At 43.8% G+C, this 24350-nt stretch overlaps 1 protein-coding gene across 1 annotated transcript in view; it reads right to left on the bottom strand.

Annotated features, from left to right (window-relative positions):
- Positions 1 to 24350, bottom strand: part of RYR3 (ryanodine receptor 3) — a 505740-nt gene that overhangs the window by 343755 nt on the left and 137635 nt on the right. The window contains exon 2 of the mRNA XM_004751026.3: positions 5411 to 5530. Coding sequence (XP_004751083.2) covers positions 5411 to 5530 — 120 coding nt within the window. The remainder of the gene's footprint in view (positions 1 to 5410; positions 5531 to 24350) is intronic.

Genomic DNA, 24350 nt, shown 5'->3' on the forward strand with positions numbered 1-24350 from the left:
TTCAAAAGAGGAGGTGGAGGGGAACAGGACTTCAGTTTGAAAACTGGATTTGAAATCGGATTGTTCATTTTGAATCTACCATGACCAGGAAGTGCTCCCTGACCGAGAGGCAGAACTTCATTCCGAGACCCCAGGAGCCTGAAGATTCCAGACATCCACTGGCTTTTACAGGGCATGAGGGTGGGTGCTGGGGTGGCTCAGTCGGTTGAGTATCTGCCTTTGGCTCAAGTCATGATACATGATAACCCCAGGGTCCTGGGATTGAGTCCCGAATTGGGCTCCTTGCTCAGTGGGGAGCCTGCTTCTCTCTCAGCTTGTGCTCTCTGACAAATAAATAAATAAAATCTTTAAAAAAACTTTTTTTCAAAGGCACAAGGGTTAAGTTTTTCACTTCACAATTTCTATTTCATCCTCATTAAAGTCAGTGAAATAACAAACCTTGGTCTGTTGAAACTGATCTTCAACAGAGAGTTCCCAAATGCTTCTTACTTTTTGATGATGTGAAATTAGGGAAGGCGGAAGTGAGGATTTGGAAAGGTGCTGGGGTTCCAGCCACATCAGACAAGGCCTGAGCAGTTAAATAATCGTCCTCAATGAAGATTGCTGCAGGAATAAGGCTTACAAAATTCTTTTCTCCCTCTGCATGAGAATAGAACCTTGAGTTAACTGTCCAGTTTTGTTCTCAGGACAAGCTGGGGATATGTGAATTATGTTACTCGGGAACACTGCTTACAGTGAAAAAGATCCCTGACAGGCAGCCTGAGTCGGTACCAAGAAGACACCAATACCCCACAGAAGAAGCCTTATCTTCGCAATTCCCCAAGCATAAGACTCTCCCAGCTAGGGGGAGATGTCCTTTGTGGGGTCCCCAAAAATTAGGCCTGCAGAGTTGTTACAAGAAACCCTGGATCCCATAGTACATGAGGCTTGTATGTCATGGTATCTGCCTGAAGTGGACCTTGTTTCTTTGTATTTGAGCTGTCACCTGGGGTGGGGATTCAGAATCAAGGATTCCCCCAAGGTATGCCTGACACGTCCCAGCAGGTAAATGGTTCCAGTCCCACTGCACAGACCAGTGCCAAGCAGTCGAGGAGAGTCTCAGGAGTCTGGACATTAAGTTAAACCAAATAAGATCCACCACCCCTTTCCCCAGCTGGTACTATTAGTAAGTACAAAACAGATGAGATAATATGGGCCAGAGGAAAAATAGTAAATTCCTGTGAACAAGTTTTCCACTTAAAAATGACCTTAAAAGGTGCCTGTGTTGCTCCAGCGGGTAAGCATCTGCGTTTGGCTCAGATCATGACCCCAGGGTCCTGGGATGGAGCCCTGCCTCGGGCTCCCTGCACAGTAGGGAGTCTGCTTCTCCCTCTCCCTCTGCTGCACACTCCCTCTGTCAAATAAAATCTTAAAAGAATTTTTTAAAAAATAGCAGTAAGATAGTATCTGCTGTTATTAATTAAAAAAAAGAAGCAACATTTCTTTCCATGTTTCCTGGTCTCTGGTTGTAATTCTGAAGTCATTCTTATAAAACAAGACCCCTTTTAATTCCTGGAGCTGTGCATCTTTGAAACGGAAGCTGAATAACAGTGCTCCCATCTGCTGACATTTGCAGTTTCAGAAGACCTTCAGAGAAGAGTGGGCCACGGCAAACAGAAAGTTACAAGAACTCTCCAAAGTGTGAAATAGTCTCTATGTCTACAGCAAATGTTGGCATACTTTTGCTTCTCATTCTACTACCTTCTCACTCCTCGCTTCAGGGTGACCTCCTTCTCTTAGGGCTTGTATACTAAGAATATCTTTTGAGAACCTTATCTCATCTCTTCTTTCTCAGAGGTCGGTTTTCTCCCTAGAATTTATCTCAATTTTATCTCTCTGCGTCTCAACTAGCCTGAAATACCCTTGACTGGGAACGCCAAGGTCAGGGGCGGCTCTGTAGCTGGTGCTAAGAGTGGTGTTTGAGGTACGTGCCTCACCCTCAGTGCCAGGCTTGGGAATACACTTTCCTATTTCACTGCACGCCTTACGTTAGTTTCCAAGAACCTAAGAATGGCACAGGTGGTTGAGAAATTTCATTGGAAGGGAATTATGGGGAATATTTCATGGGCAGGGAGAGGACAAGCGCCATACTTGTAGCAGACTGCAGAAAAGACTGAAGCCTCAGAAAATGGTGGCTAGCAGGCGGTTCCCTGGAATGGCGACAAGAAGTTGTGAAAACTTATCCTTTCCATGAATTTCACCCTTTTTGTTTTTTTGAGAAGCACTCCTGGTGCCTTTCCTCATACTATATACGGAAGGGACAACCGCTCACGTAACAATAGTGGGCATGTCAGCTGTGACAACTGCTGTATCCTTTGGGGAAAAGCAGCCGAATACTGTTCATGCTCCTAACACCAGTCATTCTTCTCCCTAAGAAGCAAAAGTAAACTAGCAAAGCCATATACATGTTTCTTAAGACCCATGAAGGCTACAGAGCATTATGGAATGGGCTAAAGTGTCAAAGAAAAGAAAGCAGAATGCCTATATATCCACTCCAAGTACAATACTGAAAACATGCAGGTACATGTGGACAAAGACCGAATGAAAACAGTTGTGACAAGATGATAAAATTATGATGTTACATCTCTTTTTTACGCTTATTCCCTTGTTCTAAATTTTAAATGAAAAATTAAAATGATAACAACACTTAGGGAAGCCTGGGGGGCTCAGTTAACTGTCTGACTCCTGATTTTCGCTCAGGTGTCATCTCAGGGTCACGAGATCAAGCCCTGCATCAGGCTCAGTGCTCAGGGCATCTGCTTGGGTTCTCTATCCCTCTTCCGCTGCCCCTCCCCCACTCTGTGAACATGTGCGCAGTTTTCTCTCTCTCTCAAAAAAATAAAATAAGAACACTTATTCATGTGGGTGTTAGGAAGGATATTTTCTCATCCTCAAATGCATTTATGTGTGCTATGGGTTATTTTTATTCCTAGGGTATACAAAATATTCTTGGGTTTGGATATACAGTTGTTTTTCATCTGGTTAGGTATGATTAAATCATAGTAGCCCATGGTTACCTAGACTCTACAATGTGCTAGGCACTTTGAGTGTATTCACTCAATTAATTCTCACAACCACCTTTTTAGGTAGTTACTATTAAATTCCCATGAAGCAGATGAGGAAATTAAGCTCAGAAAAGTCAAGTACCTCCAAGATCCTGACTTAGTTGGTGAGTGGTAAGAGATAGGACTCCAGTTCTGGCAGTTTGGCTCCAGAGTTCATGCCCTAAACCACTGCCCCAAGACCTATGCAGGGGATGGCCAGAAAATGGACCACTGATTTCCAACTCAGGTCAATGTTCTTTCTAGTGCACTGGACCATAACTCATCTGGCAGATGAGAAAACTGAAAACAAGTATTGAGTGGCTCACCCATAGTTACATGACTAGCTAGGGGTTGAGAACTAAATTCTTGATTTCTACTCCGGTGATCCCTGATTTTTTACTCCAGTGATCTTCCTATTATCCCAGACTGCTGGGAATGAAAATAAAATATCTAGCTTAGGACAAAAGTGAATGAAGAAGACCTCAGGGAAATCAAGTCTAAAACCTTTAAAAGGAAAAAAAAATCTTCCTTTTCTTTTGCCTTTTTAAAAAGAGTTCTTTATTATGGGAGTGGGGACAGAGGGAGAGAGAAAATCCCAAGCAGAGTCCCCACTAAGCTCAGAGCCTGACATGGGGCTTGATCCCAGGACTCCGAGATCAAGACCTGAGCTGAAATCAAATGTCAGAGGCTTAACCAACTGAGCCACCTAGTGACCCTCTCTTTATCATTTATTTTAATGGGATTCTGTCCTGACCCTGGCCATTGTCACAGATAGACATTTGTACTCGGGAATGGTGACCCCCATGGGAGGGCAAAAACATGATGGAAAGGACAGAGGCATTTGGGAGATATGGCCAACATGGAGAATATCTAGTGTTCTAGGGTGAACTACGGTTATGTGTCTGTGTCTGGTGTTCTATCGGGTGAACTACGCATGTGTGTCTGTGGATTGTGTAGAGTCCTGTGGAGAAATGACATGCCCATCATGTGGGTCTACTGAAAAATACACTAACCATGTTCTGCTTTAAAAAAACTAAAAAACAATAAACAAAAAATACGTGGGGGCGCCTGGGTGGCTCAGTGGGTTAAGATGCTGCCTTCGGCTCCGGTCATGATCTCAGGGTCCTGGGATCAAGTCCCGCATCGGGCTCTCTGCTCAGCCGGGGGCCTGCTTCCCTCTCTCTCTCTGCCTGCCTCTCTGCCTACTTGTGATTTCTCTCTGTCAAATAAATAAATAAAATCTTAAAAAAAAAAAATACGTGGTTCTGTGAGAAAACAGACATTGGAGGGTAGGATGGTCACTTGTATATCAACATGGCTAGACTATAGTACTCCATTATTTAATCAAACAGCAATCCAGGTTTTGATGTGAAGGTATTTGAGAGATGTGATTAACATCTATAATCTGTTGACTTCAAGTAAAAGTTACCCTTGAGACTCTGGGTGGACCTCACCTCATCCTTTGAAGGTCTTCAAAAAATAACCTGGGGTTTCCCAGAGAAAAAGTATTCTCCTCAAGACAGCATGAACTTCTGCCCGAGTTTCTAACCTGCTGATCTGATGTACAGACTTCAGACTTGCCAGCCCTGATAACTGCAAGAGACAATATCTTCAATCCACCCACCATCGGCCCCTCAAGAGACAGAGAGAGCTGTTTCTCTAGAAACAGCTGGAAACCCTGAGTGGTCCAAGGGTCTGGCCAGGACTGTGAAGTACTGTGATCATGCTGAGAGCACAGGTCCACCTGACATACAGATGACCAAAAGCAGAGACAGCCTGGAAGTGTGGCTGAAGAGATAGGGGACATCACATGCCACCTGACGCAGGCAGGGACCAGAGCAGACGTTCCTCTCTGCCCCCAAGTGAGAGTGGACAGGCCGGGGGTGGTGCCCTCAGCACAGTGAAGATGGAGAACAGTGTGCCTGCTGCAAAACATAGGCCCAAGCCCTGGAGAGTCCTTGGAGCCATAAATGCCACCTGAGAGTAAAGAACATGCGCCTGGGCTTCTAGGAATTCATACAAAATGGTGTTCTGGGAGGATGAGGAGGCCCTCTTCTGTGAGAGCTGACCGCAAGACATTCCTGGTGTCCGGCAGATGAGGCATCACTCATTCTTCGCTGCTGTGGGCTCCTACTGCAGTGAGGTTGCAGCAGGATTAGGCAGATGTACGGTTTAAACTCCATCTACTTCCCCTTTTAAAAACAAAGGTATTCTTTCTCACTTCCTCCCCATCACCCTCCTCCTCCTCCTCTCTCCCTGCAGCTCCTTCCCGGAACGACCGCTGGGAGGCCAAGGGGAGAAGGGGCAGGGCTGGTGATCGATCTCACCTTGGCTTCGGAAGTGGGCTCCAAGAAGCACAGGCGGTTCCCGAGGCCCTCGGCTGCCAGGCAGAACTTCCTTTGCTCCTTGTGAATGTTCGCGATGCACTGGAGAACCACCTCATCTTCCTGCCGGCAGAACAGAGACACACGTGTGAGCGAGCGGGGGCCGCCTCCCCACGGGGAACCAGGTCCCCAAGTCACCTCGCTCTATCGTTATCAGGTACACCGGGAGGTGCAGGCTTCTGCGTGTGATACCGGAAAGGGGAGTCTGCTCTTCACATGGCCCTGCTGAGTGCCTCCCCCGAGTCAAAACTCTCAGCTCTGGGGTGGGGTCCGCGGGAGCAGGTCCATGTACGCGGGACCCTCACTGCAGCGTGCTCACTGCTGGAACATGGGAAAGGCACGCAGTCCAGGTGAGTGGACAATTTCCACACATGGGTGCATGAGAGTAAGTTGAAGACATCTCCAGATAAACAACAGAAACGGGGCAGTGAGATGTGACCGAGGGAAGAGAGACAACAGCAGAGATGAGGCAGAGATGGGATCCGTGCAGGGAAGGTCCATTTGGCATCAGGCTCGGACGAGGCAAGAGCCATGTTGTGGGGGGGCGGGGATGGGGGTGCATGTAGTGGCTAACACATTTGTCAGGGATGCAGAAGGACACTGGGGATGGTGATAGGACAATGAGTCCTAGACAATGGGAAAGGATGGCTGAGAGAAGCCTGGAGGGTTCACATGGGGAGGAGCTGAAGGTCAAGGAGGGGAACCACTCGGAATTCCAAAGGAGGGGGACCTCTCTCCCATACATCCCTCTCAAAAGCAACCCCCCTGCGTCTTCAGAGACCTTGTTTGAACAGCAATCCTCTCACTGATGGTCCAGAAATGAGGCCAACCTCTATTTACACTTACGTGCTTACCTCCTGCACAGCCCTGCCTGAGACTGAGGAAAGAATTTTCCTTACCATCCCTCTAATCTGTCAGTCTATGCCCCCACTCTCCCCATCACTTAACTTTACCTTTGGGTTTCAAACACCAAAAACATTTGCAGGTGTGTTTGAGTTAAAGCAATGAGAGGGGGCCAGGTGGGGCTTCCTCCCTAGCAAAGGCTCTCCTGTTCCCCCATCTCACCCCGACAGCCCCTGTTGTTAGTGTACATCCCGGAGTACCAGACAGGTAGACCAAACAGAAATGGAGTCACATGGAAAAGTAAAATCCTTCCACCTGATGGGAAGATAAGAGATTCAATAGTAAGAGATCCCCAGAGAAGATGTCTGCTGGTACCAAGAGATTGGTCAGGGGCTATAGGAAAAATGGGAGAAGCCACAAATCACAGACATATGAAAAGACTGGGGGGGGAGGGGAAGAACTCCACACTTTCACTGGCACAGAAACATCACTGTTTATCATTAAATTCAGTCAGTAATAAATTCAAATCCTCTGCTTATAGGGGAGTCAGCATTCATGGTCTTCATTTGAGTTGAGATGGAACAAAACTCCAGAATAGCACTATGCTCTCAGAAGTGCTCTCAGAAGTTTTCCCTCAGGTGGAGTCTCCCCCAGCTCCTGTGGTGACTGGAGGTAATCACATCCTCCCAAAGGGCACAGGCAACAAGGGAGTCCTCTCAGGTGTCAAAATGACTGAGGGGCGCTCTGTGCACTGCCAAATGGGTCATGGGAGTTATGTTGTCTGTACAGCAATGACAGTCCTTCAAACACATAATTTTTCTGTCCAAAATGTCAAGAGGACCCCCTACTGAGGAATATTTAAGTATCTCCCACCTACACACAGCTCACCAGCGAAAACCACCACCACCACCACCACCACCACCAAACCCAGGCATTTAAAAATCACAGGAGTGTGTTACAGACCAGACTTTTCAGGAACGGGTGAAAGTAGAATTTTCTCCTCAGCTTGAGTTGAGGACACTTCTTTCCATGACCTCATATTTTTTCATGTGGATATATTACCTATCCTTCCAAGCTTAGCTTGAATATCACAATCCTTTACGAAACCTACATAATCTCTCTTTTATCCAAATTCCCATAGCAATATCACCATACTCTTGCATTATGTTCGTTTACATGCATGCCTTATCCCCAGCTATGTGTTTTGAAATGGCTAATGTTTACTGTTCTCAGACTATACAACAGGCACTATGCTCTATGTATAATAATCCAGGTGAGCTTCATCCCAACACTATGGTATTGGTACTATTGTCACCTGCACTTTACAAAGGAGGAGCTCCTGCACAGAGCTGTTCAGTAACCTGCCTCCAGTCTCACGGTGGAGAGGGGTAGATTCTTGAACCTGATCCGGGGAGTCTGCCTCCATGCAATTTCTCCCAGCCCTCCCAGCTGGCTTGGCACCCCTTGAAGGCAGGACCCACACTGGGTTTTATGAACCCAGGATATTCGTTCGGGATATTCGTTGGCTTAATGCCTTATACACAACATACACGTGGTTATAATTTATTGAATGTGTATGCTTCTGGCTTTGTAACCCTAGTTAATTACAAATCCAGTGAAGAAAACTGCTTCTCCATCTAAGCTGGGAACATAATGTGTTTGGTAAAAGCATGTTGACTGACTGAGATTTTTGTTATTTTATTTTTTAAGAAATATTTCATTTATTTATTTGACAGAGAGAGACAGGGAGAGAGTGAACACAAGCAGGGGAGTGGGAGAGGGAGAAGCAGGTTTCCCGCTGAGCGGAGAGCCTGAGGTGGGGCTCGATTGCAGGACTTCAGGATCATGACCTGAGCGGAAGGCAGATGCCTACTGACTGAGCCACTCAGGTGCCCCAGAATCAGAATTTTAAAAAGGGATTTGTCTAATCTCACCCATGTAACAATAATTACTGCAGAAAAGGTTACTTTTCACTGATGAGTCAGAACTGAATAATCTCATGAGAACAGATGCTGACATAAAAAAAGTAGAGAATAAGCAATAATAATGAGACTTTGAAGTCCATTTCAGGAGTTTTTTTCACTTCTGTTACTCAGGTATTATTATTGATAACATTATCAACTATTCATTCCACACCACACTGCTGAGATTTCCCCCCCAGGTTATTTAACATTAACAACAACACAATCACTTTAAGAATGAGGATACCAAGGGTCCTAGGAATCAGGCAATGTTAGTAAGGGAGTATTTAATGAACAGTCATTATGTGCCATCATATCACAGCATCTCAGTTTTGTGCTTATAACCACCCTGTAGATACTAATATGCTTTCTATTTGTAGATAAAAAGATTGACGCACAGAGAGGCTAATTATTTTGCCTAGCCCCACACAGCATGTAAAAAACAGATTCTAACCTTGAACCCTGGGACTTTCCTGCCCTTTTCACCATGATGCCCAACAGTCTCCCAAGAGACTGACCTTAGTAAAAGGTCTGAATTCACATCTCCCTGACTTCAGGACCCAGGGTAATGTCGATAAAAATAGATAACTCCCAGCCCCCTCACATGGCTGTACAACATTGAAAAGTAACCCAATCACAGAGCACAATGCCAGAGAGAACTGGAGAACTGAATAATAATAAACTATAATGATAAAATAATAAACAATATTATAAATATATCATTTAATATTTAAATGTATAAGATATATTTATATATAAGTAAACAATAAAATAAATAGCAAAAATAATATATATAATAAAAAGAAACTTTTCTGTGCCCAATGACTCTAACACAGGAAGGGGTGTACATTGCCCCCAAACTTGTAAGAGAAAGGGAGGAAGGATCATATTCAAGGTCTATCATCTGCCTGCATCCCTCCAAGCCATTTGGTTCATAAGCGCCAGCTATGCCTGTCAAAGATTCAGCTTGCAGTGGTGTTGAGTGATTGTCCCTGAACAGGGATACACAGCTTTGGCTCTCTTGGCTTAGATTTCATATTATAACAGGTCATCTCTGACAAAGTAAAGTTCTTTCTATTCACCTCCAGCTGAAAGACCTTGAATTTGAAAACCAATGGAGCTTGCCTATTCTATCCCTACTGCTTCTCTCACACCCTGGCTCCCAGCCCAAGAGTGACAACAACTATGTTTGGAGCTCTTTTGATGGCTGTGGGCACCTTGGCTCCCCCTCTTCTCCCTGGGTCATTTGCAAAGAACCCTTTGGGATGAAACAAAATGGCTGATGGTCCTATTTAAGGGAGATCATTAGGCAGCTGATGACAGCCCTATAGTTAGATCTGCACATCACTGGTACCAAGAAGCTCGTGAGCAGGGAGCGCGTGGGACAGAGTGCAGGCCAGCAGATTTCACCATACACATCTAAGTGCAGGCATTACTGCAGAGGAAAATCCATAACAATTTATTGCTTTAAAAAGGAAGATGTGTCCCAGCCACTCATCTTGAACATCAGACACTATGTTAGGAAACTGAAACAGTTAGAGCTCTGAGCTTAATATATGCAGACATGGGTGAGAGCGCTCATTGTCAGGCTTTACCCCAAAGCATCTCTTAAGTGAAAAATAAATGGACTCTTGAGACAGAGCCTATCCCTCAATTATTTCACAAGGATTAATGGTAGTAGCCTACTCTGCATTCTTTTTTTAAAATTAATTAATTTATTTTCAGCATAACAGTATTATTTTTTCACCACACCCAGTGCTCCATGCAATCCGTGCCCTCTATAATACCCACCACCTGGTACCTCAACCTCCCACCGCCCCCCGCCACTTAAAACCCCACAGATTGTTTTTCAGAGACCATAGTTTCTCATGATTCACCTCCCCTTCCAATTTCCCTCAACTCCCATCTCTCCATCTCCCCATGTCCTCCATGCTATTTGTTATGCTCCACAAATAAGTGAAACCATATGATAATTGACTCTCTCTGCTTGACTTATTTCACTCAGCATAATCTCTGCATTCTAATTATCAATCATTTGGACACTTGCTTGCTTAGACTCTAAGCTCCTTGGAGGCAAGAGCCTCTCATTTCCCTGCAAAGCCTCAGTGCTGTGTATAGTGCCTGGCATAGAGTAGAAAAGTCGAAATGTTTGTGAGTTTATTGAACAAGTTATATACTTTGAAAACAACTATTAACAAAAATGCTATGCGTAAATTTTGCGTATAAATATCTTCATTTTCTTACTTGTAGGGTCTGGAATACCAACATGGAAATAGTAGAGATTATGTAGAAGGAACTGGGACACCCTGCTTCCACAATGGCCCCATGGGACAAATACTTTTTTATCCCATTTAAAAATTTTTGAAGCTAAAGGTTATCGCCTGAGGGAGGAGGCTGACATTATACCGTGTCCCTAGGGACAACCTTTCAAGTTTCTCACTTGCAGTTGTCTGTTTTTGATGTATGATTACACCTTTGGAACTCTTTTTTTTTTTTAATCTCTCAAAAATGAGGGATGGTTCCCATCTCTCCTTCCTTACTACTCACTAATAGTTGCAAAAATGCAGTAAAATGGAATTTTCGGGATCCCAAGCAACAAAGTTGATATAGTTTATTGCTTTTTCCTTCTTTGAAAACTTTCATTTGGCTCATAAGGTAGACTTTATTTGGGTTGTCCCCTCTCTTCACTAGCAGATCCCACTCCGTCACCTTGGCTGGCATGCATTCCTCTTCCCCTCTCTGCTGCTCCCTAAGACTGCTCCCAGCCTGTTCCTTTGAGTTCTTTTCTTTACCGGCTCTCCCCTCCTTCATCATCTCATTTGCTGTCATGGCTTTAAAAAAACCACGTGTACATAAATGACTCTGTTTGTATCACCAGCTTAGGCTTCTCCTCTGCCCTCCAGCTTTTATCTCCAGCTGCTTAGTATCTCCAAAATCCAACTCCTGATCGTCTCCCCTGAGAATCTTCCCAGAGACTTCTCTGTCTCAGGACATGGTAAACCCCTTCTTTAGGTTCTCAGGCAATAAATAAAGAAAAAAAGTAATTAATTAAAATAAAAACTGGAGTCCTACTCATTCATTTCTTTCTCTCACCTCACATCCACACCAGTAACAGATCTTACCCATCCAGCCTTCAGAATGGATCCAGCTGGCCCACCGTGCAGCTGTCTACACCATGTGGCTTGGGTATCAGCTCTTGGCATGTTTCCCATTCCTACCTCTTCTCTCCACCTCTTCTCTCTCTCCCCAGAGACTTTTAAAACCTGAGATAGGTCATCCCACTCTTTAAAACCCTCCAAGGGCTGTCTGTCTCACTCAGGAAAAAGGCAAAATTCTTACCATGGCCTGTGAAGTACTAAAATTAGGCCCAAGTCTCAATGACCTCTCTTCTATGACCCTCGTTTGCTCGGTTTCAGCCACACTGGCTTCCTCTTAAGAGCCCCCGTTTTTGAAGTGAGACCATCCCTCACCTGCTTTGTGCTCACTGTGCCCTTTGCCCGGGATGCTCTCCCCCCAGACACCTCCAGGGCTCCCACCTTTACTTCCTTTAGGTGTCTGCTCCATGTCCCCTCAGCAGAGGGGGCCTTTTCCAATACACCCTCATCCTCACCCTGTGCTGCCCATCTTGCTTAATCAGCTTTCTTTTCCAACCAGCACATACTACCTAAGATTATATGTATCTCTTAGTTCTCTCCTCCTTCATTAAAATATAGCCCTCCTAGGGGCGCCTGGGTGGCTCAGTGGGTTAAAGCCTCTGCCTTCAGCTCAGGTCATGGTTTCAGGGTCCTGGGATCAGGCCCCGCATCGGGCTCTCTTCTCAGCAGGGAGCCTGCCTCCCCTTCTCTCTCTGCCTGCCTCTCTGCCTACTTGTGATCTATCAAAATCAATAAATAAAATAAAAAAAAAATAAAATATAACTCTCCTAGATACAGTTTTTCTCAACACTGCATCTCTAATGCCTGAAGTTGTACCTCGTACACGGTAGGCACTCCAATGGTCGCTGAATGACAGAGCAGTCATGTTGTTTCTTACTAAATACAGTGCCCACAAAAACCTAGGTATTCATCACACTCTTCCATTGCTTTTCGGGAAGTGACCAAACAGTCCTCAGACTCAGCCGGAACTGTTTACTTATGTTGGAGACTGATGAGTGGAAGAGGCACCCCTATGGCCTCCAGGGCCCTTTCTGTTCCAGCAACTGGAACATGTGTTCTGCTTCCTCTTCATAACTTCCCTCACTGCTGAGAAGGCCGAGTTTGGGGTGTGATTATAAAAACCATTCAGCATCACCTGAGGCTTGGTCTCTTTGGAACTTGCAGAGGAAAGGGTCAAGGGGAAAGCCTTTCCCCCTACTGATTAGGGGGACAAGCAGGCACTAGGGTTTACACATGCATTTAATTCCTTCTCAGATAAATCATGTTGCTATTAGATATGGAAGAATGCAGTGACACATGACATGTTCTTCTAGAAATAATAGTCAATTACTAAAATTTTTCCTATTCTCACAGGACAGAAAAATAATGATCTAGTTGGTACCAAGGGAATCTCTGGCTCCACAGGAAGGTTTTCTATAAAATTTTGTTTGTAATGTTGATATTTTGAATCCTTCTCTCTAACCTGATGAGAAAAAACCAGGTGAGTGACCAGACCCCAGTGTATGCACTTTACCCCTTGGGTTTCTTTCTTCCTTAGGCACATCAGCCAAGTTGAAGAACAAATGGAAAAAAGCTGGAATGCTAGAGCAAATGGTGGTGTTCAGTGTCTAACCTAAAAGGAATAGCAGGGGTCAGTAACACTTATGGCAGGAAAATTTAGGTTGCTGGATAAAACATTGATCTGAACCTAATTTTAAGAAGGGGATCTGACCAGGACACTTCAACCTCCCATGTTCACATTATAAATGCTGATGAGTTTGCTCTGTGTCCCCATCTTGATGCGGTCTGAGCACCGTGACCTGAGAACCATACTAAGAGCATCCAATTCTGATTCTACTTCGGTACTATCAAGACCGTGACGAATTGTGCAATGATAGTCACATTTTTATGTTATTATATCCATTCTTTATTTTTAAGTCTATTTCCTTTATCTTTGATTCTGGGATCTTTGGCTTCTGAAGTGAGGTATGACACCTTCTCTGGGTCTTGCAGTTCGCCCATGACAGCCCACCCACTTGTAGGAAGATGTTCTAATAGGACCTCCAGTGAGGGGAGAGGGCCACAGTACCTGCTTTTGTTTCTTGAGAACAAACTAAGTATTGAGATTCCTTCTACTAGTGTAACAGAGTACCTCAGACAGGGTACTTTCTAGGATATTTATCTTTAAGATTTGTAGAGAAAGTAGACAAACTAAAATGTCTAACATGAAGGACACAACCAAATACTCTGCCTCTATGCATAATCAATCCAATTTATGACAGATGTTGTAAAATCCAAGAGCAACGACAAAGTAGCAATTTCCATACAAAATCTAATAGTGAGGGAACACTGTGCCTTTTTCAGAAAGGATGCCTGATGAAGTTAGTAGATTGTAATAAAATTTATGGGCTGAAATTTAGATAAGTCTTTGAAAATAGGTCACTTAAAAGCAAAAGAAGTGTTTTCATAATTTAATTTTACATAAAGCCCAATGACCTATCCAGGACTAGTTAAGGAAGGAAGGAAGAGGAAAAGAAAGAAAGAGGAAAAAAAACCAGAAAGGAAGGACAGATGGACAAAAGAGGAAGAAAGAATGAATAAACCCATCCATTTCTCCAAGTTCCATGCAGAATTAAGTCATACATTTAAGAAACATCTGTGTGTCGGGCGCCTGGGTGGCTCAGTGGGTTAAGCCGCTGCCTTCGGCTCAGGTCATGATCTCAGGGTCCTGGGATCGAGTCCCGCATCGGGCTCTCTGCTCAGCAGGGAGCCTGCTTCCCTCTCTCTCTGCCTGCCTCTCCATCTACTTGTGATTTCTCTCTGTCAAATAAATAAATAAATAAAATCTTAAAAAAAAAAAAAAAAGAAACATCTGTGTGTCTACTGGTGTGCTGGACTGTGTTTCACAGCCTGGGGTGCAAAGGTAAACAAGTCAGGCCACACATCTGCCCTCCTGGATGTCCCATTATAAGTTGATGACTCTCCTATAGTACACATGGTCACAAATGGGTTTTGGGGGACAGTGGTTTAGATAGGATATAATCTAGGACCAGAAGAGTCTGAGTGGGACAGAGACAAGAACCCAGGGATGTTTGAGTGACTTCTCTTTCTTTTCTGAGACTTTCTCTGCCCCAGGATTAGCTCCTGTGTATGTTTCTATCATAAACCTCACTTCTCTGCATTGTAACTCTTGGGTTTCTTATCTAAATCCCTCTTACCAGAATTTTTTTCTGCTTAGAGGGAAAGAACTATATCCTGCTCATCTCCATCTCATCTGTGTTATATTAGTACCTACCATTTGGAACAACAAGGTCAAAAATTTGTTGAATGAAAATAATGAAGGCTGGGACAAATATTGGATCAAAATGTTGGGTCAAATCTCAGTAAAAAACTGTAGGCCAGGGGCATCTGGGTGACTCACTTGGTTGGATGTCTGACTCTTGGTTTTGGCTGAGGTCATGATCTCAGGGTGGTTGGACTGAACCAGGCATCCATCGCCACTTTTAGTGTGGAATCTTCTTGGGATTTCATTTCCCTCTGCCTTTCCCCAGTGCACATGTGCTCTCTAGTAAGTAAAAATCTGTAGACCTAGTGTAACTGACAGGATTCAAAACCAGATACCATCAGAAATATATCCACACTTACATGGACAATTGATCGGTGTCAAAAAGGCAGGAATATACAATGGGGAAAAGACAGTATTTTCCATAAATGATGCTGGGAAAACTGGACAGCTACATGCAAAAGAATGAAAACTGGACCATTTTCTTACATCATATACAAAAATAACTCAAAGTGGATTAAAGACCTAAATGTGAGTTCTGAAACCATAAAACTGGTAGAAAACATAGAGAGCAGGTGCGCCTGGGTGACTTGGTTGTTTAAGCATCTGCCTTCAGCTGGGGTCATGGTCCTGGGGTCCTGGGATAGAGCCCTGCAGCAGGCTCCTTGCTCAATGGGGAGCTTGCCTCTCCCTCTCCTTCTGCCTGCTACTCTCCGTCAGGTGGATAAGTAAAAATCTTAAAAGAAAAATAAACATAGGCAGTAATTTTTTGACATCAGTCTTAGCAACATTTTTCTAGATAGGTCTCCTCAGGCAAGGGAAACAAAGGCAAAAATAAACTATTGGGACTCCATTAAAATATAAAGTTTTGTGCAGCAAAGAAAGTCATCAACAAAATAAAAAGGCAGCCTACTGAGTGGGAAAAGATATTTGCAGATGATAGAGCCATTAAAAGGTTAGTATCTTAAGTATGTAAAGAAATTCTACAACTCAACACCAAAAAACAAATAATAAAATTAAAAAATAGGCAGATAACCTGAACAGACATTTCTCCAAAGATATCCAGATGGCCAAGAGACACATGAAAAGATGCTCAATGGCACTCATCACTGGGGAAATTCACATCCAAACTACAATGAGAGATCACCTTATACCTGTCAGAATGGCAAGAATGAAAAAGACAAGAAATGAACAAGTGTTGGTGAGGATGTGGAGGACAAAGGAACCCTCATGCACTGTTGATGGGAATGTAAACTGGTACAACCACTGTGGAAAACAGAATGGAGGCTCCTCAAAAAACTAAAAATAGAATACCATATGATCGGGTAATCTCACTACTGGGTATTTACATAAAGAAAATAAAATAATTAACTTTGAAAAATACATGTACGCTTATGTGTATTGCAGCACCGTTTATAATAGCCAAGAAATGCAAGCAGCCCAAGTGTCCATCGGTAGAGGAATAAAGAAGATATATACACAAAGAATATATCTACACAATGGAATATTATTCAGCCAAAAAAATGATACCTTGTTATTTGTGACATACTATGCTAAGTGAAATAAGTCAGACAGAGAAAGACAAATACTATGTGATTATACTTATATGCAAAATCTAAAAAGCCACAAATGAACAAAGAAATCAATAAAAAATGACATTTTTAGTATAGAGAACAAACAGGTGGTGTCAGAAGGTAGGTGCAGGGCAAGGGGCTGGCTGGGTGAAATAAAGGGGATTAAGAGGTATGAACTCTAAGTTATAAGTCATGAGGATGGAAAGTACAGCAGAGAGAATATAGTCAGTAATACAGTAATATCGATAAGCACTGAATAATGTATAGAAGTGTTGAATCATGTTGTACACCTGAAACTAATATTACACTGTATGTTAGTTACACCACAATTAAACAAACAAACAGACGCCATTAGAAATCCTAAGACACACCTCATGAACACCCAGAGGACTCATGGAAACCACGCAAAACTGGTTTCTCTTGACAAGAATTCTCCTTGACACATGTTCTGGTGGTAGGACTCAGAATTCAGCTCTCAGAGTCAAATCAGGGGTTAAAAGTTGGTTACTGTGTGCAAAAGTTTCCCACCCCTGAGGATTTCAGTTCGATCTTCCTACCCCAGATCTGTGAAGACACAGCACCCAGGGAAGGCGTGTTGTGCAAGAAGGCAGCTCAAATATAAGGAAGCTCCATGAGGCACTGGTTTCAGCACATCACAGCTCATACAAGCCTCAAAAATCTCTACTCATCAGGGGTGCCTGGATGGCTCAGTCGTTAAGCGTCTGCCTTCAGCTCAGGTCATGATCCCAGTGTCCTGGGATCGGACCTGCATCGGGCTCCCTGCTCAACGGGAAGCCTGCTTCTCCTTCCCCCTCTACTCCTGCTTGTGTTCCCTCTCTTGCTGTGTCTCTCTGCCAAATAAATAAAATCTTTAAAAAATATATCTTTAGTTATCAGTCTGTCTGCTCTACAAGCAAACACAGTGAGGCTCAGGCTCATATGTGTTAAGTGACTGCTCCGAATCGGTGGCTATTCCTTTTGTTCATCCATTATTCACTCATTTATGAAGTATTTGTTGTTATGGCCTATTATACACGCCATGCACTGCTAGGTCCCAGGAATACAAAAATACATCCAAGCTAGCAAGCAGGGATTTAAATCCAGTTCTGTAGGTCTCCAAAGCCCAAGTTCTTCTCACTGCACCACTTTGTGGAGAGCATTTCAGTAGCTTTAATAGTTGACACCGTTCCCATTTAACTGCTGCTGCTTTTTCGATGTCTCACCTTGTAGGGTCTTGTGGGGGGTGGGTATTGTAGCTGGAAGGCTTTAATTGAAGGGGCAGTTTTCTCTTTCTTAGATAAGGTACAAATAACCAACTGTTTCTGGGTCTTCTATCAAGTGAAAACACCATGTCAAGCTCCAAGGCCACTCTCCGTCTACCATGCCCTAATTCCCCTGCCCACGCCCCAAACAGTATCACCACAGTGCTGCCCCTATACCCTGCCATAAAAATTCTACTATATCCTATCAACAGGCTTAGAAAATGCACCGTTGTCCTGCAGCAAAGTCCTCAAAGTTCTCAGCCAAACCAAAATCTAATGAAAACCCAATAAAATTAAAAGCATGCAAGATGGGGTTATTCAATTTATTTGAGAATGACTGCTTAATTCCTTCTGTTACAGAGACTCGAGTTTATTCCATATTCCTCAGATGAAAAAAACAAAAATCCATATTGCCTCCCCCAACCCCGGAATATAGTATTGTCCGGCTCTGAATCCTTAGTTGCAATCATTTCAATCTTGGCCCTTTTTAAAGAAGTTTTCCCCTTCACAGTTCTGTATAATAATCCAAGGAGATTTATGTAGTCCAAACAATTTGGAGTAAAGCAACTGGTTTTCAGTCCATCAAGACACCTGCCAACATGCTCACTCTCTAAGTCTGTGATTTGTTTGATGGCAGTTATCTGCTACTTTTTACCCTTCTTAGCCATGGACACTGTGGTCCCCAAAGTCTTAGCACTTCGGGTCTAGTATCTTGACCTCATTACCCTACCAACTCTCAGAGAGACCTGTAGCCTTGCCCATTTACCCATGAAGCCCTTTCCCATCCCCTTCCCTGCAGCCTCCAAAGTGAGATGATCCTAGGTTTGTTTGTTTGTTTTTAAGATTTTATTTATTTATCTGACACAGAGAGAGAGAGAGAGAGCACAAGTTGGGGGAGTGGGAGAGGGAGAAGCAGGTTTTCTGCTGAGTAGGGAGCCCGATGGGGGACTTGATCCCAGGATCCCAGGGTTAATAACTTGAGCCGAATGCAGACGCTCAACTGCCTGAGTCACCCAGGCACCCAAGACTATCCTAGATTTTGTATCTCAGCCTCACCCTGTCCAAATCTTAGGGCCCATCCCCTAGTAGGACCACCCAGATTCTCACCTCCACGAGAATTTGGGAAATAAGTCTCAGACCACTTCAGGGCAAAAGGAAGCCCTGATTTCCAAGACCCAAAGTTCTGCTTGACTTGGAGAGAAAGAAGAGGAGGAAATAACTAATTCATTTTTATGTGTTATTTTTTTCCTGGATCTCTCTCATTTTGAGTCATCGGTAGGAAAACAAAAAATCTGACTCTGCTGTGAAGCAGTGGGGCTCAACCACATGGAACATAAGAATCACCTGGGATACTTTTAAAATACCCTGGTGCTGGAGTCCCACCCCATTCCAAATGCCGGGAAGCTCTAGGGAAGGGTGCTGGGCGTGGGCACTGACGGTCTCTCTGTGTGACGGATGAACACCGAGGGTGGAGAACAGCTCCACAGACTCGGGCAGAGTGGATAGCAGGGGGCAGTCAGAGGAGGCTGGCAGATACTCTGACACAGGGACGGAATCACAAGAGAAAATAAGTGAGTTTGGGATAGGATGGAAGGAAAGGGGAAAGATCAGGTATTGAGGTTCTCCTTTTCTTTTAATCAACAATCCAAAGGCTAGGTCACTGTCGATTCAAGACCCTCCAGTCACCAAAGGTGACCATCTGTGGGCCCTCCATTAGGTGTATTTCTCTAGAACATGGTGGAATGCCTTTTTTCTCTAGGCATTTATAATACTGCCTCATGGGAGTTCTCCATCTGAGTGTAGGGACTAAGACAATCTTCCAGCTACAAGAGAATCACCAGGAAAAAATATCTCACTTCTCCAAAACTAGGGCATCTGAGAAGTTTAAAATGGAAAACCAGGGCACCTGGGCGGCTCAGTGGGTTAAAGCCACAGCCTTTGGCTCAGGTCATGATCCCAGAGTCCTGAGATCGAGCCCCGCATCAGGCTCTCTGCTCAGCGGGGAGTCTGCTTACCTTCCCCCTCTCTCTCTGCCTGCCTCTCTGCCTACTTGTGATCTCTATCAAATAAATAAATAAAATCTTTAAAAAAATGGAAAACCAGCCAACCAACTAGCAAGTAATTATTGAATATTTCAATCTACCTGGCACTCTCTATGTTATAGGTACTTGTGGGTCCTTCCTTCCCTTCCCCAGCCCACTCTCAAACCCTTCTCATGACCAGGGTAAATGGCTTTCTGGTAACTTCAGAGGAAGGCACATACAACTATTTTGAATGAGTGACACTTTTCATTTTCCCTAAAGAAACTGAAGTGCTTTACAGTCAAGAATAAGAGGTCTCACATGTACGAGGGATTGGTTCGTAGCTGTGGAGTGGCAGATCTTGGTAGTAGAATCAGGTCTCTCTATCTCTATAATGGCACACTTCCATCTCAGTGGCAGGAGTCAGAATACCTAAACAATGTCCCAAAGCTAATATGTATCTGTCTGTCTTTACCTTTGACATGTATTTTCTCCCTGGAAACAGGGAAAGCAATTTTAGTCTTCCTTCCAAAACATGGGGGAATATGTATGGTTGGTATCCTACAACGTTCAATAATTCATGTGACTTACAAGCAAGTGTATTCCAAAAAAAAATTTGAGATCATATTTCATCTGTAGGTAGCTCTCCATGTGTTGAACACACACAAGCAAAATCTGAGTCACTATGCAACACTTACGGTTTCAGGGATTTTATCACTTCAGATTGTAAACCCTGAGTCAACTTAGAATCAAGCGTCAGTATCTGTTTCTTATGTATAAAGCAGATCAAGGATAAAGAAAGGCCTCTATTTTATCCTGCAGGTGCAACTAATGGTGGCTCTGATGATTTGAGTCAGCCTTGACTAAAACTGTACAGAGCTGAGGTGGCCTGGGTGGCTCAGTTGGTTAAGTATCTGACTCTTGATTTTGGCTCAGGTCCTGATTTCAGGGTCATGAGATTGGGTCCCATGGGCCCCGCACTGGGTGTGGAGCCTGCTTAGGATTCTCTCCCCTGCTCTGCACCCCTCCATCCCACTCAAGCACGCTTCCCCCAAATCCCCCCCAAACCCCAAAAAACCCCCATACACAGCAGACCATACTAGCACAGCCCAAAGCAGTATACATCTCTACCAGCAAAACCCTAACCAAGAGTTCATAATCTCAATCTTCCTGCATTGCCATGATCAGGTTCTTCTGTGCACAGATACCTCTAAACCAAGATAAAACAAGGAAAAATGGTGTACATGGGATCACAGAAAATTTAGAGAAAAAGGATTCAGGAATCATTGAATCCAAAGCTGGGAATTCATCCACACAAACATCAAGACAGAAATTCCAACCTTTCTCCTAATCAGGGTAGAAATTCACATGCAAAGCACCAAGAAATAAATGAAAACCATGAAATACATGAAAAAATACCTTGAAAACCAACTAGAAGGTGTGATTCTCTTTCTGATTAAAAATTCCCTCTCATGTGCTTGGCTTCTCTGCCTATCAACAGTCTGTTCATTAAGGAGGAAATCCTCATATTCTGTAAGATCAGTTCTCTAGACCTTATCAGACTTATGTAGCCTGGGGAGTTCCAAGCAGAAAGGAAATTTATTATTCATCTGCAAATATGAGAAGGACTGATATATGGAAGATGGCAACCATCTGTTACCCACTGAGGTCAGAACGAGACAGCCTAGCCCCCAAAATATAGCAGAAGAGACTGAAATGGGCTATGAGAAAGAACTTACGAGAAGCAAGGGTTAACCACCACCATGAATTATCAAGATCAGATTACAGCTTCTTCACACAGAATATAGAACTACCCTCTCTGGGTTGTTGAAAGTTATCTTATGATTAGAATTCTGTAAGAACACACTCTATGGAAATAGCCATTTTAAAAAAAGATTATTTTTGGTCAATTTACCCAATGTTTGAGTCTCAATAGTTGCCCAATAAAGAACTTGAGGTCCATGAATGTGTAAACGGTGTTTAATTTTCCCTCTACTCTGTTTAGCATGGCAGTATGTGCAAATAAACAGGCAGTAAAGGATTTCTGCTGCTCCCTAACAAGGCAAATAGCTTTGCCTCTTACTTTTCTCTAGAACCAATATCCAGGATTCTTGGGGTCTGTCCCTATGATGATATGACACGGGCTCGTCCGTTTGATCGATGATGTGTGATATTATCTCTGCTTCTGCAGCTAAGTACTCTCACTTTAGGTCACCAGCTACTTCCTATTTGTCATATCTGGGGAACATTTTCTGAGTCCATCTTTCTTGACCTCCCTGTGTGGCAATGGATACTGCGGATCCCCTCATGTTTTCTGGAAACGATCCTCTCTTCCAGCTTCGAAGGCACTGTGCCTCCAGCTCAAGTCCCGTCGTCTCACCTGCCATTCAGTCACCCTCTGCCTTGGGAGCTCACACTCTGTCCTCAGGCCTCTGCTGAGGTGTTCACCAAGGGATGGCATCCAAGTCATTGGTTTCAATTCGCACCTCTTTCACTGGTGACTCCTCAGTCTCTCCTGAGCCCAGTCCCCATGTTAAAATGAAGGCTGCTGGTCATCTCCATTTGGAGGTTCTTGTCTCACTGCAATCCATCCAAAACTCCTCTCACTATCCCTCCTTTCTTAGACTTGTTCCTTCTGCACTCCCTGCATGGGAGACAGGGGTCATCATTTACCCGCACACCCATGGCAGAAGCCTGGAGGCCACCCATAACTCCTCTCCCTTCGATACCCACTCGGAATTTTCTTTTCTTCTTCCCTCTTCTCTATTTCCACTGCTCTACCTAGTATACACCCCTAGGGTTACTGCAGTAGCCTCCTTACCGCACTTGGCTTTCTGTTTCACGCTTTCCCATCACCCCTCCATGTTCCCGACAGAGTGACATTCCCAGAAGACTTCTGAGCCGTTCACTCCATTGTTTAAAGTTCTCTGGTGGTTTCCCCAGAACCTTCAGATTCATGGAGTTCAAGGTCAACCTCCTAATCTGGCTCCTGGCTTCTCTACAGCCTCTGTTCCTACCCTCCCCCCACAAACCCTTCCCAAACACAGAACTTCAAAACCCTGGAACTACCTGCGGAGAGACCATGCTTTATGCGCACCCCTGGGCCTCTACTTGGCCTAGAGTGTCCATTTCTATCATGATCCTCATTTTCTAAGTTTTATCATACGTGTCCCGTGATCTGCAAAGCTCCCCTCCACTGTGCTTCCATACTCCCTTTCTCCTCCCTCTGGCACTGCGTTGATTAGCTTGTACCCTAACTGTAGTTTGTCTGCCTCCCTGTGCTAGCTGTAAGATTCCTGAAGGTGAGGCCTACATCCGATTCATCCGTGTGTCTAGAACAAAGCCTTGCACAGTGGCCACACCCAGTAAATGTCTCAGGAGTGGGTGGTTGAGCTTAGCTAGCCCAGAGTCTTAATTTAAACCCGGGTGTTACACTAGTCAGTTTCCTAGCTTTTATTTGTTGGGCCAGGCCAACGGGTGGGAAAGCAGAGAAAAGAGGCCAACTTTACAAGTAATGAAGTCACAGGCTGGCTTAAACAAAGTCTTATGAGCAAGTGCCTCAACTGCCTTGTCTGGATAATTTGATTTGAGAGTTCGCAGCAACAGTTTAATTCCTTGTTTCTTAGCATTCAAGTCTTGTTTTTACTGGAAGCTCCTTGATATCAGAGCCATTTTCTCAGTGCTTTCATATCTTCACAGGACTGGGTCAAGTGTACCACCCGACCCAAGCTCAGAAAGAAGGAAAAGACCAGGGTGGATGTCCTCCAGCCTTAAGTCAGAATCCTACTCTGTCTGCTCAGATTTTGTACCCTTGCCAATTTTCAGGGGTAATTCAACCCAACTCACAGCCTGAAAAGAACCCAGCAACTCCTAATTTAAAATGAGTCCACTGTTTACCTGTGGAGTCTCAGAAAGGACCTGGTAAAAAAGGAAGGCTGTGTGCGACTCACTGTTTTTCTCCGACTGAGTCAAATTGTTGACCATTTGCTGTGCAATCTGGGCTCCTTTGTTCATAAGTTCAACATATGTTTGGCCCTCTGAGGCTCATACTTCCTTTAGAAACAACATCTTCATTTCTTTGTCTTCTGATTAAAAAGATCATAAACTAAAACCTGTGTGTTGACTCTTGCAGAAACACAAAGACAAGGCAATTACACCTGCTTATTTCCCAAGTACAATAGGGTTTGGGGCATAATGGCATAGTCAACATCTGTATACAGATCCCCATTTTTAGGAAAGCTAAATTGTCACTTGTTACGCTATACCAGGTGGTCCTTTTTGCATAAAACCTACAGAATTGTCCTATCTCCCACTTTAGATTTCAGCCTTTTTTTTTTTTTTTTTTTTTTTTAATGGACAAGCACGAGCTACAGGGAACTTTCTTACCCAGGCCACTATGAAGGCAGATGTTGTCTCTTTCTACCACATGCAATGCCAGACTTCTCATGGTGAGATTGCTCTAGAGGAGTAATGTATAAAAGCCCCCAGATAGCTAAGGTAACCACCAGCAGAGAGGGAAAAAGCTTTTGGAATTGGCTGTATCTGGGCAAGGATCAGAGATAAATGGATCAAGAATGCCTAAAAGCCATCTAAGGAGTAGTTAAGGTTTGTTTTTCTGTAAATCTTGCTTTAAGAGGACACTTAACCTTCTCAGATTTCTCCAATTTAAGTGGACAAATGGAAGTTTTAATAAAGGTCTTAGTTTATTTAGAGCTTAGAAAAAGAACTTGTTGCTTCACTATATTCTCTTTGAAGCTATAACCCACAATTCAAGTCATCATCCCTAAGAAGAAAATTTGAATAGT

Source organism: Mustela putorius, unplaced genomic scaffold (assembly GCF_011764305.1).
Source record: "Mustela putorius furo isolate JIRA1106 unplaced genomic scaffold, ASM1176430v1.1 tig00003898_pilon_pilon_pilon, whole genome shotgun sequence".
Classification (NCBI taxonomy): Eukaryota; Metazoa; Chordata; class Mammalia; order Carnivora; family Mustelidae; genus Mustela; species Mustela putorius.